At 38.0% G+C, this 14,337-nt stretch overlaps 1 protein-coding gene across 4 annotated transcripts in view; it reads right to left on the minus strand.

The window, feature by feature from the left end:
• The window catches only part of Zfx (zinc finger protein X-linked), a 44,670-nt gene that overhangs the window by 12,669 nt on the left and 17,664 nt on the right, over positions 1 to 14,337 (minus strand). For all 4 annotated transcript variants that reach the window (XM_057759378.1, XM_057759374.1, XM_057759376.1 and 1 more), the window contains exons 2-3: positions 9,957 to 10,045; positions 7,620 to 8,189 (exon numbers count right to left, since the gene is read on the minus strand). In XM_057759378.1, the coding sequence (XP_057615361.1) occupies positions 7,620 to 8,189; positions 9,957 to 10,017 (631 nt within the window). In that variant the 5' untranslated portion in view covers positions 10,018 to 10,045. The remainder of the gene's footprint in view (positions 1 to 7,619; positions 8,190 to 9,956; positions 10,046 to 14,337) is intronic.

A 14,337-nucleotide genomic window follows, 5' to 3' on the forward strand; every position in this document is an offset into this window, starting at 1 on the left:
CCAGGAAGAGAGAGAAATATAATTACAAAAATCAACAAAAGCATGTGCCAACACACTCAGAAGTGAATGGTTACTTATGATAATAATTCAAATATTCTCACAATCTAGATAACTGAATCAATTGTCATTTTCAAATTTCAAACAGAGGGTAGCACCAGAAGGATGTCAATCTATGTAGAAAAGAGTCTAGAATACATGGGGATTACCACTGGAGTCCTTATTTTTAAACAGTTCAAGTTTGATGAAGTTGGCCTAAACGTTGAAGAAAGTTTAATAAACTGATCGTAAGCCAGGAACTAATCCTAACACTCAGAAAGCTGAGACGACATAATGCAAAACTCTGTCTCAAAAATCAAAAGCAGCCGGGCAGTGGTGGCACACACCTTTAATCCCAGCACTTGGGAGGCAGAGGCCAGCCTGGTCTACAGAATGCCAGGGCTGTTACAGAGAAACACCAACTCAAAAAAACCCAAAGTGAAAAGCAAAAGAACAAAACCTGGCTGAAGAATGGTCTAGTGGTTAGGAGCAACTGAGGCTCTTTCCCAAATCAGAAGTTTGATTCCTAGCACTCACATCAGGTAGCTCACAACTGGCCTTTCACTCTAGCTCCAGAGGATCCAACACCCTCTTCTTAACTTCCTAGGGTACATATATGACACACACAAACATAGAAGATATACGCACACAAAACAAAAACAAAAAAGTGCTAACACCTGATTCTAACCAGTACTAAAAAGTCAAATACCCCTTTGGTTCCACAGAGCAAGAGCAAACTTGCTATTCTCACATGTTAGTTTCCAGTCAGTGCCCTTATAAAACCTTCAATGACTAGAAAATCTAATCATGTTAGAACATGCAAAGTGTCATACACTTACCTATAATTCAGTTTAAAAACCTGTTCGCTTTCATATATACATGGGAAAACACATTTAAAATACACAGACTTCCCTGATACAGAGCTATTCTATTATACAAAAGTAGAATTCACCTTCAGATTTTCACCTTGAGATCTTGCCCCACCTACTCAACCTGCGAAATTAATTCTGAATATAAAATATTACAGAAGAGATTTTTAAAAGAACACTCTGATGGTCCTGTTAAGTACTCAGAATTTCACTATAATTTTAAAGCTACTATTAAAAATGAACTTCTAAAAACAGACAAAGAAAGCTTCAATAAATTGAGTCATCATATGTATGATTTCTGCTTAAGTGCCTTCTTCTGCAGTCATGAAGAACTAGTACTTTAGAATAAGGCTTCTCCAAAATAGAAATGCATGATTTTTTAAATTAAAATTACTTCTAATAATAACTACCATTTGCATTGCATTTTGCAATTTCCTTCATGTTTCCATGTAAGTTTCTTACTTCATTTTCCAGATAAAGAAACAAAGGCACTGAGACAGTGTGTAACTTGGTCAAAGTCAGTTACAGTGAAGACTGCAAGGACACGCCCATCTTTAGAACCCAGGCCCTCTTTCTCATCTACTGGCTTTTAAAGAAAGAAATGTTCAGTGTCTAAAACTCAGTATCTAAAAAAAAAAAAAAAAATTATGGATAATCCCAAGCCACCCAGGAATTCTCCCATTTTAGTAAATTTTTCGCACTTCTTTCCACTCTAAAAAGTGAAACCAGCAAGCCTCATATAGTCTTGCCCAACATTTGACCTAAAAACTGAAGTGAGATGCTGGTGAACAATCGCATTAGTAATAACAGAGTTACAGTAAACATAAGGACACTTTACACAGCTCCAAGGAAGCTTCAGTAAACCACCTGAAGACTGAAAACTAAGAAATGATTACTTGAGGTGACAGGAAATACTATGGCATCTAAATTTACATTATACTCAAGTTGTTAATCCATTCATTATTCTGGAATGCCTAAACAACAATATTCTCCTTCTCTTTCTGTGTGAGTGTGCATGTGTATGCACGTGTATGTATTTCTTTATAGATACAACTTAAGACCAGCTCTATCTGTGAAATTTACCTATACAATTTTAGATGGAGAAGCAGAAAAATCTCTAAACAAGCTTTAAAGATAAAGTTTTGAGGCAACTACAAATAACAATGTTCTGCATGCTTGAAAATCACTAAAAAATGTTAAGTCTTTACAAATAAGTAAAGATTTTAAGTTCTATTAACACAAAGAAAATAAATATGTAAAGCAATGCATGTTTATTGTTCAATGTAACCATTCCACAGTTCCCCTATTCATTTACAACAAAACCTTTGCCAGTCTTAAAGGTCTGAAATCAATATAGGTTTTACATTAAAATTTGGCTTTATGAACTATCTTTGTGAATGGCAGAAATCAAGAAAACACTAATGATTTTCCAACACACTACAACGGTTTGATTCCAAAGATAATAAAGTGGATTGTTTAATATAATCTTTACTTAGGATAAAAAAAGATGATGGCAGGGAAGGGAGAAAAAGTTCAAAAATGTCATGTTCTCTAAATCTAATTCTAAAACAACCTATTTCATTATAGCAAAATAGTACAATAACATGAGCATATATACCTGTTTAAATGCACCTTTGCTTTCTTTGAATTTCTCTGAACATGAATGGAATAAATAGCACATTAAAATATATTTATTATATATAAAATACATTAAAATATGCCAAAATATACTAAAAAGCTTACTTCTGTTCATATTTATATTTTTAGGACCATTAAAACTCACTTAAATTAGAACCCCCAGTACCTCAAAGAAAGATAAATGTAAATATTTTTGAAGTCTGGATTCTACAATACTACACTTGGTATGCTGGTGTCAATCACTACTAAATCTATCTCTATATATTTAAATGAGTCTATCAGAGAGGTGAACTTTCTAAAGGCTGGTGCACAGTTAAGCCTTACTCCTTAGGAAGCCCTTTGAAAGCTAGAAGGGTGCAAGTCAGAAGGGTAGAAAGCAGAGAGAAGCCAGAGTGCTGTCGCCTTCACAGTCTGGGACAGAGCCAACTATTTCCTCTGGCCTTGGTGCTGGGTTGCCTAGTGTTATTATAGAAAAGCTGGCATTCATATTTAAAAAACAATATTTTGGCTAAGATGGATTAATGGGTAAAGTTTGCCACGAAGGCTGACAATCGTGTTCCATCCTTGGAACCTACACAGTAGGAAAGAACAGATATCCACAAGACATCCTCTGACCTCTATACACAGGCACCATGGCATAAGCACACACATAATTTTTTTAAAAAAAATAAAGGAGTAGAGAGATGGCTCAGCAGTTAAGGGCACTTGTTGCTCTTGCAAAGAATTCAGGTTCAGTTCCCAGCACACTGACAATCACACATAGCTCCAGTTCCAGGAAACTGGTGCCCTCTTCTGGTACATACCAAGTACACACCTGATGCACCATGTACATGTAAACAAAACACTCATTAAATAAAAATAAAGCTACAACTTTAAAAATAAATACCGTTTTTATACTAGAGCATCTTACTTATAAATTTAAGTATCTTTACTTTCCACTGGCTGCTCAATTACATTCCATATATCATATCCATCTATAAGTCTCTGACCCTGGCCCATCACCATCAGATTCAAGTTTTTCAACCCTTTCTCACCATCCTTTGCCTTTCCACCCAACCTCGAGTTTACTCTGTATTGGTATGGAGATGAAGCTGCCTCACTGGAAAAGCAGTTACGACATCCAAACATTCCTCTAACCTTCTGTCTCTAGTGAGGGTCCTCATTCTACTAACATTTTATGTCCCTGCCTAGGACACAACAATCATCCACTATGACCATAAACTTCAGTCCCTTCCTCTTCTCTGCACCTTACTCCACCTATTTCATTAGCCTTCTTTTCTCTATTGTCAGAGTGGCCCTGTCCAGTGGTTTGTACCTGTACCCATAAGCATGTTCAACATACATTCACCATTTCAGCAGCCAGCAAAATCCATACTACTGCTTCCTGTCTCTCAACTATAATGGCTTACACAAAGTGTTTCACTCTAATACCACTTTTACTGATTTCTCAACCCATTATAGTTCACTTCTTCCTTCTCCTAGCCACTCACACATGTTTTTTGAAACTAATCTAAATACCAACAATATTCTAATTGCCCAACAAGACCCTTTCTTCCCAAGGACTAACACTTTTAAAGAATCCTCTGTAGCCTCAATAGTGTTGAAAAGACTGAAAGTTTGTCACTTTGTCTTCTGTAAACCTCTAATTTTCATTTTACCTCTTTTTTCTTCTCTTTTTGATGAGACCTTGTCTCACCTTGTAGCCTAAGCTAACTTTAAATGTCTACATCATTTTATACCCAAAATATCTATACTTGACACTTTTTAAAGTTAGCACACAAACTAATGGGTTTCATTATGGCATTTTCATGCATGTGCTATATACTGTTATTCAACTCACCCTCATGACCGGGTATTGTTGGCTGCCTTCCTCTCCACACTTCTGCTTTCATGTCATATGTATTCCGTTACTCCACGCCCCCCCACCCCGTCCTGCACCTTCCCTTTCCTCTAAGAGTTCCTCCTTGGGGCTGGAGAGATGGTTCAGTGCTTAATAGCACTAGTTGCTCTTGTAGAGGACTGTTTTGTCTCAGTACCCACACAGTGGCTCACAACCAGCTACAGGGGAACCAACACCTTCTTTTGACTTCTACGGGCACATGTTACACATACATACATGCAGGCAAAACATTCATACATACAAAATAAATCTTAAATTTTCTTTTTCCCCCTCTCATGGTTCCATTTCTACTTTTATGACCTATAAGCTACCCCCAACACAAATTTAAATCTAGAGTCATCACGAGCTAAAAACATACAGTATGTCTGAGTTTTATTTCTCTTAACATGACAGTCTCTAGTTTTATCCATTTTCCCGCAATTATTTTGTTTTTCTTTCAGCTGAAAAAGTGCTACTATATTCTACCACTTTTTTTCCCATTCATCTGCTGGTGGCTACCTAGCTGGTTTTATTCTTAGCTATTGTAATGTAGCAGTAAACTTGGGTGTGTATGTTTCTCTGTGATATGCTGACTCAAGAGTCCTTCCTTTGGGTAGATACCCAGGAGTGGGATTGCTGAATCATATATTAGTTCTATTACATTTCAAGGAAATCTCCATACTGGTTCTGTAGTAGCTACATCACATACTTGATACTGTTATTATGCAAACACTCTGGGAAATACCAGCGATTTCCATGTGAGACACTTCCTATATTCTGTTACTTTATCAATTTCTCCTCTTTCCAAAATAGCATATTTACATTTTCAACTGCCAAGAAATGGAACCTCAATCTTATTTTTGGTTTTCGAGACAGGGTTTCTCTGTAGCTTTGGAGCCTGTCCTGAACTAGTTCTTGTAGACCAGGCTGGCCGTGAACTCAGAGATCTGCCTGCCTTTGCACCCTACCCCATTGCTGGGATTAAAGGCAAGTGCCGCCACCACCGCCTGGCTGCAAATCAAATTTTTAACAGAGCCTACATAATCTTTACCCACCAAACCTACTCCTATTGAATGATTATCATGACCAAATCTTCCAAGACAGAAATCTTAGCGTCAAATGCCAGTCATCTCTGCATTCTTTCCCCCATCCAAGTCCCACCAATCTTTAATAAGAATAAATCTTATCCACTTTACTTTCTAATCTCTTGAGTTCAACTGTCTTCAATCCTCTTTATTATCAAAGTCTTTGGGATATTTATTTTTCTTGTTTTGTTTTGGTTTTTTGAGACAGGGCTTCACAGTACAGCTTTGGCTGTCCTAGAACTTGCTCTGTAGACCAGACTGGCCTTAAATTCACAGAAGCGCAGAGATTAAAGACTTGTGCCACCTCCACCTGGCTTGTTGTGTTTTTGAGCCAGGTCTTACCGGCCCTAGAACTCAATCTTCCTGAGTGCTGGGGTTACAGAACTACACCACTACCACACCCCAACTTAAGGGTATTTTTCCTTATACATGAACCATTTGAACTACTGTCTCTTGTTCACTTATTCTTACTCTCTACTGCTACAAGGATTATCTTTCAAAATAAATTTAAACTTGAAATAAGCTACATCTCAAATCCCCCTACAGACCAACAGAAACTTAAAAGGAAAATACTGGTGTGTGTTGGTTAGAATCTAGAAAAATAGATAATCTCATAAACTTCATATGAGGAATTATATTATGCAAAACATTTGGAGGTATTATAACCACACATAAATATACATATTCTTTTCTAAATTTTTATTATTGTGTGTGTACGCATGTGTGTAGCGGGCACATATGTGGAAGAGGATTTTTGTTCTCCCTAGAAACAATGGCTTTATGTTCTTTTCTAAATTTGTATTATTGTGTGTGTGTGTATGTGCATTGTGTAGCGGGCATATATGGAAGATTTTTGTTCTCCCTAGAAACAATGGCTTTCTTTACGTATTTAGGAGTTTCCAATAACTGGATCACCTACAGCAATGCCAAACACACAAGTTCCATAAAAACATGTTGGAATGGATGTTTTTCTTCCTTTTTACAAGGACTATTTCTTTTAAAAGTTCTATCATAACTTGTTAAGACCATATCTTATTTTGCAGCCTAGGCTTACTTCAAGCTTGCAGAAGTCCTCTTTGCTCAGCCTTCTGAGTTTTGAGATTACAGGCATGCATATACCAGCACACCTAGGTTAGATACCTCAGTAACTTTTAAAAGATATTTCCTATAAAATGCTGGTGAACTCTATTATATGGTATCATATATGAAAACTAGGCAAGTTTATAAATAGTGTATGAGTTTTTATTTACCAAAGTTTAGTGCTTTAAGGAGTTAAGAACTTATACTGGGTTAGAAACAGTTCTACCCAACCCAGAGTTTTGTATCTGAAAGTGGAATCAAGAAGTATAATGTTATAAGAAGAAACAGCTGTCCTCATGCCAACTTAAAACATTTGGAGGGCTATCCCCCAAACACCTTAGTTTGGTTCAGTGCTCTAATAAATTTGTCATGCTTGAAATTATGTCTCAGTACTATGCACTTTCCCATTCTGTTCCATAAACGGTATTTTACACACAATTCAAGTATGTAAGTATTATTGTACATCCAAGAACATAAGTTCATACTTCAGATTTTCTCTATCCAGTGGTTTGTTTCCTGTACCTATAAAGCATACAAGAAAATAAGCAGTTTGGTCATACATTTTTTTTCCCAAGTTGTTTGAGGAGGATTCCTAATGCTAAAAGAGTCCTAAATCACATCCTTCATGATTTTGCAAAGTCACAGACTGTCTTTCTATCCCACCTTTATATAGAAACAAGTCAAGCATTTTACTTTTCACAATTTTCAATTACCTTACAGACTCCAAACTGAAAACTCATTTTACACATTTATTTTGTTTTATTTGAGACAGGGTCTCACTATGTAGCCTTAGCTGTCCTAGAACTCACTATATAGATCAGGCTGGCTTCGAACTCATAGAGATCCACCTGCCTCTGCTTCCCAAGGGCTGGGATTAAAGGTGTGCACCACCATACCTGGACAAGGTATTTTTTACACATTTAATTTTAATGAACATTAAGCAATTATTATTTAATTTTCTTACACTGTTGAGAAAATTAACATGGCTTAATTTAGAAAAGCAGCACCCCAACAGTGTACCCCAATACTTACAGGAAATCATAAGGTAGTCCTCACAGTTGGTTTTGTCGTCATCTTGCTGATCCACAGGGATCCCATTGGCATCTATGACTGCTTCAGAGGCACAGTCTGCTACCAACACTTCTTCTGAAACAACATCGGCGGCCAAAGGATCAGTGACGATTTCTGCTTCTACTACAGTATCGTGAACCACATGTTCAACGTGACCAACGTCAGACACATGTATAGATTCACTTGTCAAGACATGTTCAGGCATAGATATCGAGGCTGAAGTAATATCAGAAGCTAAAACATCATCTGGAACTGTGCAATGTGTTAAAGAAACTTCTTCAGTTACATCTGAGTCCAGCACTTGCTCTGGGATGATGACTGTTTCTGATACATCTGCTTCGTCCATGATATCTGGACACTGGACATCTTCTATAACAACGTCCTCAATAACATCTTGGATTACAACTGAGTCTGGGTCATCAGGAACAAAGTTGTGCACGGTTATGTCTGAATCCACAACATCTGACACAAAAACCGTTTCTTGTACTTCCACAACAATTTGATCCCCATCCATGTGTGTAGCACCAGCTCCTGAAAAATAAACAAAGTCTTAAGCAAGTGTGATGGTTTGAATAAAAGTGACCCCTATCAGATCATATATTTGAATGTTTAGTCATCAGGGAGTGGAACTGTTTGAAAGCATTATAAGAATTAGGAGGTGGGTACTTGTTGGAGGAAGAGCGTCACAGAGGGTGAGCTTGGAGGTTTCAAAAGCCCATGTGGTAGGCCCAGTCTCTCTCTGTCTCTCCCTCCCTCCTAATTTGGATAAAACTCTGTAGTTGTCAGCTACTTCTCCAGCCATGTTCCCCACAGTAGTAACAGATTAAACCTCTGAAACTATAAGCAAGCCCCCAATTAAATGCCTTCTCTTCTAAATGGTGTCTCTTCACAGCAATACAACAGTGGCTAAGACATAAGTAAATAAAGTTATCAACTTCAGGACTCAATATTCCAATCAACAAAATTATTATTCAATTTCACCCAAAATACACTAATTTATCAGTTTTCTTAAACATTTAGATTCCCATGGATCCTCTGCCTTGGAAAAATAATCTATTTTTAAATAAAATTTAAAAAGACACTTTTTAGCATACTCTTTTAAGTACTTACCCCAAATCAATAGATAAGGAAAAACTATTGATAATAATACAATTGAGACAAAAAAAAAAAACCTTCAAGACAGTAGAATTCTACGAACACTAAAACACATTCAGTTACTTAAGGCATGGTTCTAAAACTTAAGTAATGTAATAGGTGGCAAACGCATCCGTTTATATGCTTTTCATGCATTTTCCTTCTTGGTCTATCTCCCTTCCCACAACTTGTATTTTTTATTTTCCATTTTTCCCATGATTTTTTTTCCATACTCTTCTCCTTTTTGTTCTGGCACCACCAACAGTCTCCACCTGACTATGGAATCTTAGACTTTGACCTTTATTCTGGAACGTAAAATAATTGGGGTATAAGCGAAAAGGAGGACAGAAGAAAATCTACTTGAGGCTGTCTATCTCTACTGACAGACAGTGAACAGAAATGCCACTGGCAAGGGCAGTGGGATAGGGGAGGTAGTAGAAGGAACATCCTTGACTTCAGAGTACTGGATTCTATTAAGCCTCCTCCCCAGTGTCACTCCCAAAAGCAGCTCATAATACAGGAAACTCTTCCAGAGTCCATTTTAGTTAAAGGGGTGAGAGGAGATGAATCAATTTTTGCCCAAAGAGATTAAATGACTTAACTGAGATCACAGTTTGCACAGCATATGGTGCTCAGTAAATATTGTTCTCAACAAATGCTACAAACAGAACAATTATACATCCTTATGAGAAATCAAAACAAAATTTTTGAAAAATCCAGTATCTTGGCTGCCAGTCCAGAAAAAGTTAAGTTTTATGAGTTAAGATCCAAGTCTAAACACGAAAATTCATTTCTTTTATATGTGCCTTACATATACAGTCTAAAGGTCATTCTTCATATGCAAGTGCTTTTACTTCAACCCATGCCATGAAATGGGGTGTGGAATTTTCTTTCTAGTTGTGGTGTCCTATCAGAACTCATAAGTTTCGGGTTTTGGAGCATTTGGGATTTTCAGATTAAGGATATTCAACTTGTACTGACAAGAATATTAAAGTCAGTTATGAAGAAGTCAAATTTTTGGGTAGAAGGATGATAATGTGTTCACTTTCCCATTTGTAGATTCTAAAATCCAAGAGTGACTAACTATGAAAGTTAACAATTGGGCCCATAACAAACTCTCAATCTGGTAGATAAAAAGCACAATGCAATTACAAATCATTATACCTGTTGCATCAAAAAATGAGTTTGGCGCCTGTGGTTGTAATTCAAGTCCATCTTCATCCATGGCCTTCAATTCTCATCAGTCACAACTCCTAAATCAAGGGGAAAAGTGAAGTCAGTGTTAGTTTGGGTATCCTTTTTTTATGTCACATTTTCATTTCTAAAGCACTCAAGTTTTATGATCGACAAATATCTAATATATAAACATACATCAAAAGGATCACCTTTACCCAGGCCCATTATTAACTGAGATACATGCCAGGTATACACCTATAATCCCAGCATTTGGGAGGCTGAGGCAGGAGACTCACAAGTTCAAGACCAATCTGGGCTACACAGAGGATTCCAAATCAGTCTCAGCTACACAGTAAGAGCCTGTCTAGTGAGGTCATGTCTCAAATAAATCAATAGAATAAAAATAAATTCACTGCAGGGTAGTGGTGATACACACCTTTAAACCCAATACTTGAAAGGAAGAGGCAGGTCAATCTCTATTAAGTCCCAGGCCAGCCTGGTCTACAGAGCAAGCTCCAGAATGTCAGGGGTACATGGAGGAAACCCTGTCTCAAAAACCCAAAAATAAATAAATTTGGTAGGTTGGGATACTGCCTATATACACATCTCTTTTAAAGATTTATTTGAGCCAGGTGGTGGTATCAGAGCACACCTTTAATGCTAGCACCAGGGGAGGCAGAGTCAGGCAGATATCTGAGTCTGTGACCAGCCTGGTCTACAGAGGGAATTCCAGGACTGCCAGGACCACACAGAGAAACCCTGTCTCAAAAACAAAAAATGATTTACCTTATGTGAATGCATAACATACATGGTTCATGCCGCTGGCTAGAAAAGGGTGCCAAGTTTCCCCTGGAAGTAGAGTTATGGATGGTTATAAGCTACCACATGTATTTTAGAATTTGAACCTGGGTCCTCTGGAAAAGCAGTCAATGATCTTTTATTTTTGTTTTGGGTTGGTTTTTGTTTGTTTGTTTGTTTGTTTTGACTTTTCAAGACAGGGTTTCTCTATGTAGCCTTGGCTGTACTAGAACCTAATTCTGTAGACCAGGCTGACCTCTGCCTTCCAAGTGATGGAATTAAAGTGTATGCCACCACCTCCTGGCAACTATTTTAAGGTTCAACTAAAAATTCATTCTGTAATTTACTGTGGGAAATTTCTGCACAATTTTTACATTACTTCTCTAAACTTATATACCCTCTCTTTCAACCACTATATTGAACAATCATAGAAACCCAAAGTACCTAATTATAGTAAAGGTAATGGCAGTAAGAACACTCTGGAATTTCATTTTACAGTGAGTGACTCCTCTTCTCCCCCCCCCCCACCTTGAGACAGGGTTTCTCTGTGTAGCTCTGGCTGTCCTGGAACTCGCTCGCAGACTACACCTTAAAGGTGTGTGCCACTGCCTTTCTTAATTGATTTATGCAATTTTTCAGTGTATTTAATTCTTTTTTTAAAGTTCATCTTTGAGCACAATAAAATCAACTTCCTACTCTCAAAAGTCTGCAACCATGAGCAAGAATGAGAATCTCCACTGATCCTGCTTGCACTCTCTGCCTACCTCCATCTCTCAGTCTAGACTGCTAGAAAACAGGAACCGAGAAGTCATTTTCCCACTATGGTTTAGACCAGTGAAATAAAGTCCACCAACAAAAAGAATCAAGTGAATGCCCTGAGAAAGTAGACAAAGGGGCAAGAGGATGCTTACCAACTGAATTTTGGATTCTGAGCCCAGAACTCCCTGAAGTCTCACTTTCTCTTTCCTTGGGATTTTGCAAGGCACCCCAATGACCTTAATTCTATCTCGCCTACTTAGCAAAAAACAAAAACTTAACATATCAAGTAATATTACCAAATACTATTTGGTTCCTACTTCAAAAGATCAGACACCAAAGATTTTACTTGCCTGTTTCTAAGTACTGCGTAAATCTCCTCAATGGTTTCCCTATCTCTATTTTCTCAGTTTTTAATTCAATCTAAATGGAGCTATTAGATGCATCTTTCTTTGGCCTTTAATTTTGTTAGTAAATACTATATACTCATGAAAATTTTAACAAAGTAATTTTCTAAGCATCATTCCTGTTTAATCTTAAGTTCTAACTCCAAACTGTCTTTCCATCATTCTCTTTCCTACCATTCTCCCAAGTACCTCCCAGCACCACACAGGCACACACACTTCAGTAAACAAAAATGGCAGAACATCTCAACCCTGGCCTGACACACTAGGGCCATATAGTTATTAAAGAAATATCACGAGAAACCCAAAACTTATATAACAAATGTTTTTCAGTGTGTCAGCGATGATTCTATTCACTTCCAAGAAATAGCTGTTTTGTGTTAAAAACAATTTGAAATTAAAACAAATGATGGCTAAATTAATAAACAAAAAACCCGTTCAACCATGAAAAACAAAGTGTACATGCTCTAAGCTGTCACCACCCACTCCCTACCAGAATTACCTCTGGCTAGAATTCTTTTCCCTTTTTAAAATTGCAACTATGAAATGACAAATCTAAGTTAACCCTTTTTTTCTTGGGGGGAGGGGTTCAAGACAGGGTTTCTCTGTGGCTTTGGAGCCTGTCCTGGAACTAGCTCTTGTAGACCAAGCTGGCCTCAAACTCACAGAGATCCGCCTGCCTCTGCCGCCCGATTAAAGGTGTGCTGAGATTAAAGGTGTGCACCACCACTGCCAGGCTAAGTTAACCTTCTAAGCATAATGAAATATTACATGAAATTAAGCCAACTAAGGGGATACATTAAGGTTCTTAGGTTCCACATTCCTCAAATCTCCCTACATAAGACTAATTCCCATTAACTCTAAAGATTCTCAACTTGTTTAACAACTACTTTGCTCCACTTTTATCTCTCTTGGCTTTTCTATTAAGACTCTAACAGGTAATCAATTCCACTGATTCTGAAGTTCATTCCTGCCTGTTTTTCCAAGTGCCATCCTAAGTCTCTTCCCCTTCTCTACACAGCTAGCTGCCCTGACTCCCCTCACCACACTAAAACTGAAGCCTAATCCTAGTCTGGTACACTTAACTATATTTTCCCTTACTGTTTTCTCTCTACTCCCCTGGGCTATTTGCACAGACCACCAAAATTTATATACTCAAGCCGGGCAGTGGTGGCGCACGCCTTTAATCCCAGCACTTGGGAGGCAGAGGCAGGCGGATCTCTGTGAGTTCGAGATCAGCCTGGTCTACAAGAGCTAGTTCCAGGACAGGCTCCAAAGCTACAGAGAAACCCTGTCTCGAAAAACCAAAAAAAAAAAAAAAAAAAAATTTATATACTCAAAGGAGAACCTTATGCCTCTACCAGACTGACGACTCTTGGCCACTATTCCTTTCTCCTTCTTCCCCACTGTCAGTCCGGGGTGCCAGATCTTGTCAACTACTTCTTTGCAGAACTTCTCAGCAATCCATCCCAGTTCTTATTATCTCCAGTCTTATTACTGTCTCTCAGCTTCATACTTCCTGATCCCTGAGGCATGAAAATAGCCTCTCAAGTGGCCTTGCTCTTTACTGCCACTCCCATAACAAATGACTAGGAACCCAGCACAAGTTGAATAGGTGCCAAATTCTGAAGCATTCATGTTATCTGTGGAAGACTAATCCTCCTACCACTGCTTTGATCAAGGCACTACCCTGGGCTCAGAATACTTCAGCACCCCCCTACCCCACCCCACCCCCACCCCCCATATTCATTCTACAATATGAACCTGACAGTGCCAGGAGACAATTATCTGCTGTTATTTTCATCTTTTAATCATACAAATATTCTAACATACTCTAGCAAACATGGAAGAGGGCCATTGCAAAACTCAAATAGGTTTGGAAAAATACACTTTGTACTTGCAAGTAGAAATGACTATACTGAGGGCTTTGTAACCCCTCCAGGGTTAGACTTGTTAATTCCCTCTGACAATCAAAATGAAATTGTGTTGTTAGAAATACTCTCTGGGGTAAAATCAAGTAAGGGTCATTGCAAAAGGTGGGCCAACAATGACACAGATTTGTCTGTGGAAGTGTCTGTGTGCTGTGGAGCAGGAACCAACCTCCAAAAGTAGCCAAATAAGCAGAATGGTTCAGAGCACCAAGATGAAATCCAAATGAAAAAGAACAGAGAACCAAATTATTACTACCTTTCTCAATCACCCTCAAAGCATCTCTGAGATTCCTTCACCCTAGTTTGGAAAACTATTCCCTCCTGGTACATAAGTCGTAATTCTGGAAGAAGTCACAATGGAAAAATGAAGTTTTAAGGGAAATACTGAACTGGGAGAAATCCACAAAATTCCCACGCTTCCTTACTTCCAATCTTTAAAATAGAGCAATAAACACTCCCACCAACTCAGTAGGAAGAGCA

This window comes from Chionomys nivalis, chromosome X (genome assembly GCF_950005125.1).
Source record: "Chionomys nivalis chromosome X, mChiNiv1.1, whole genome shotgun sequence".
Taxonomy (NCBI): domain Eukaryota; kingdom Metazoa; phylum Chordata; class Mammalia; order Rodentia; family Cricetidae; genus Chionomys; species Chionomys nivalis.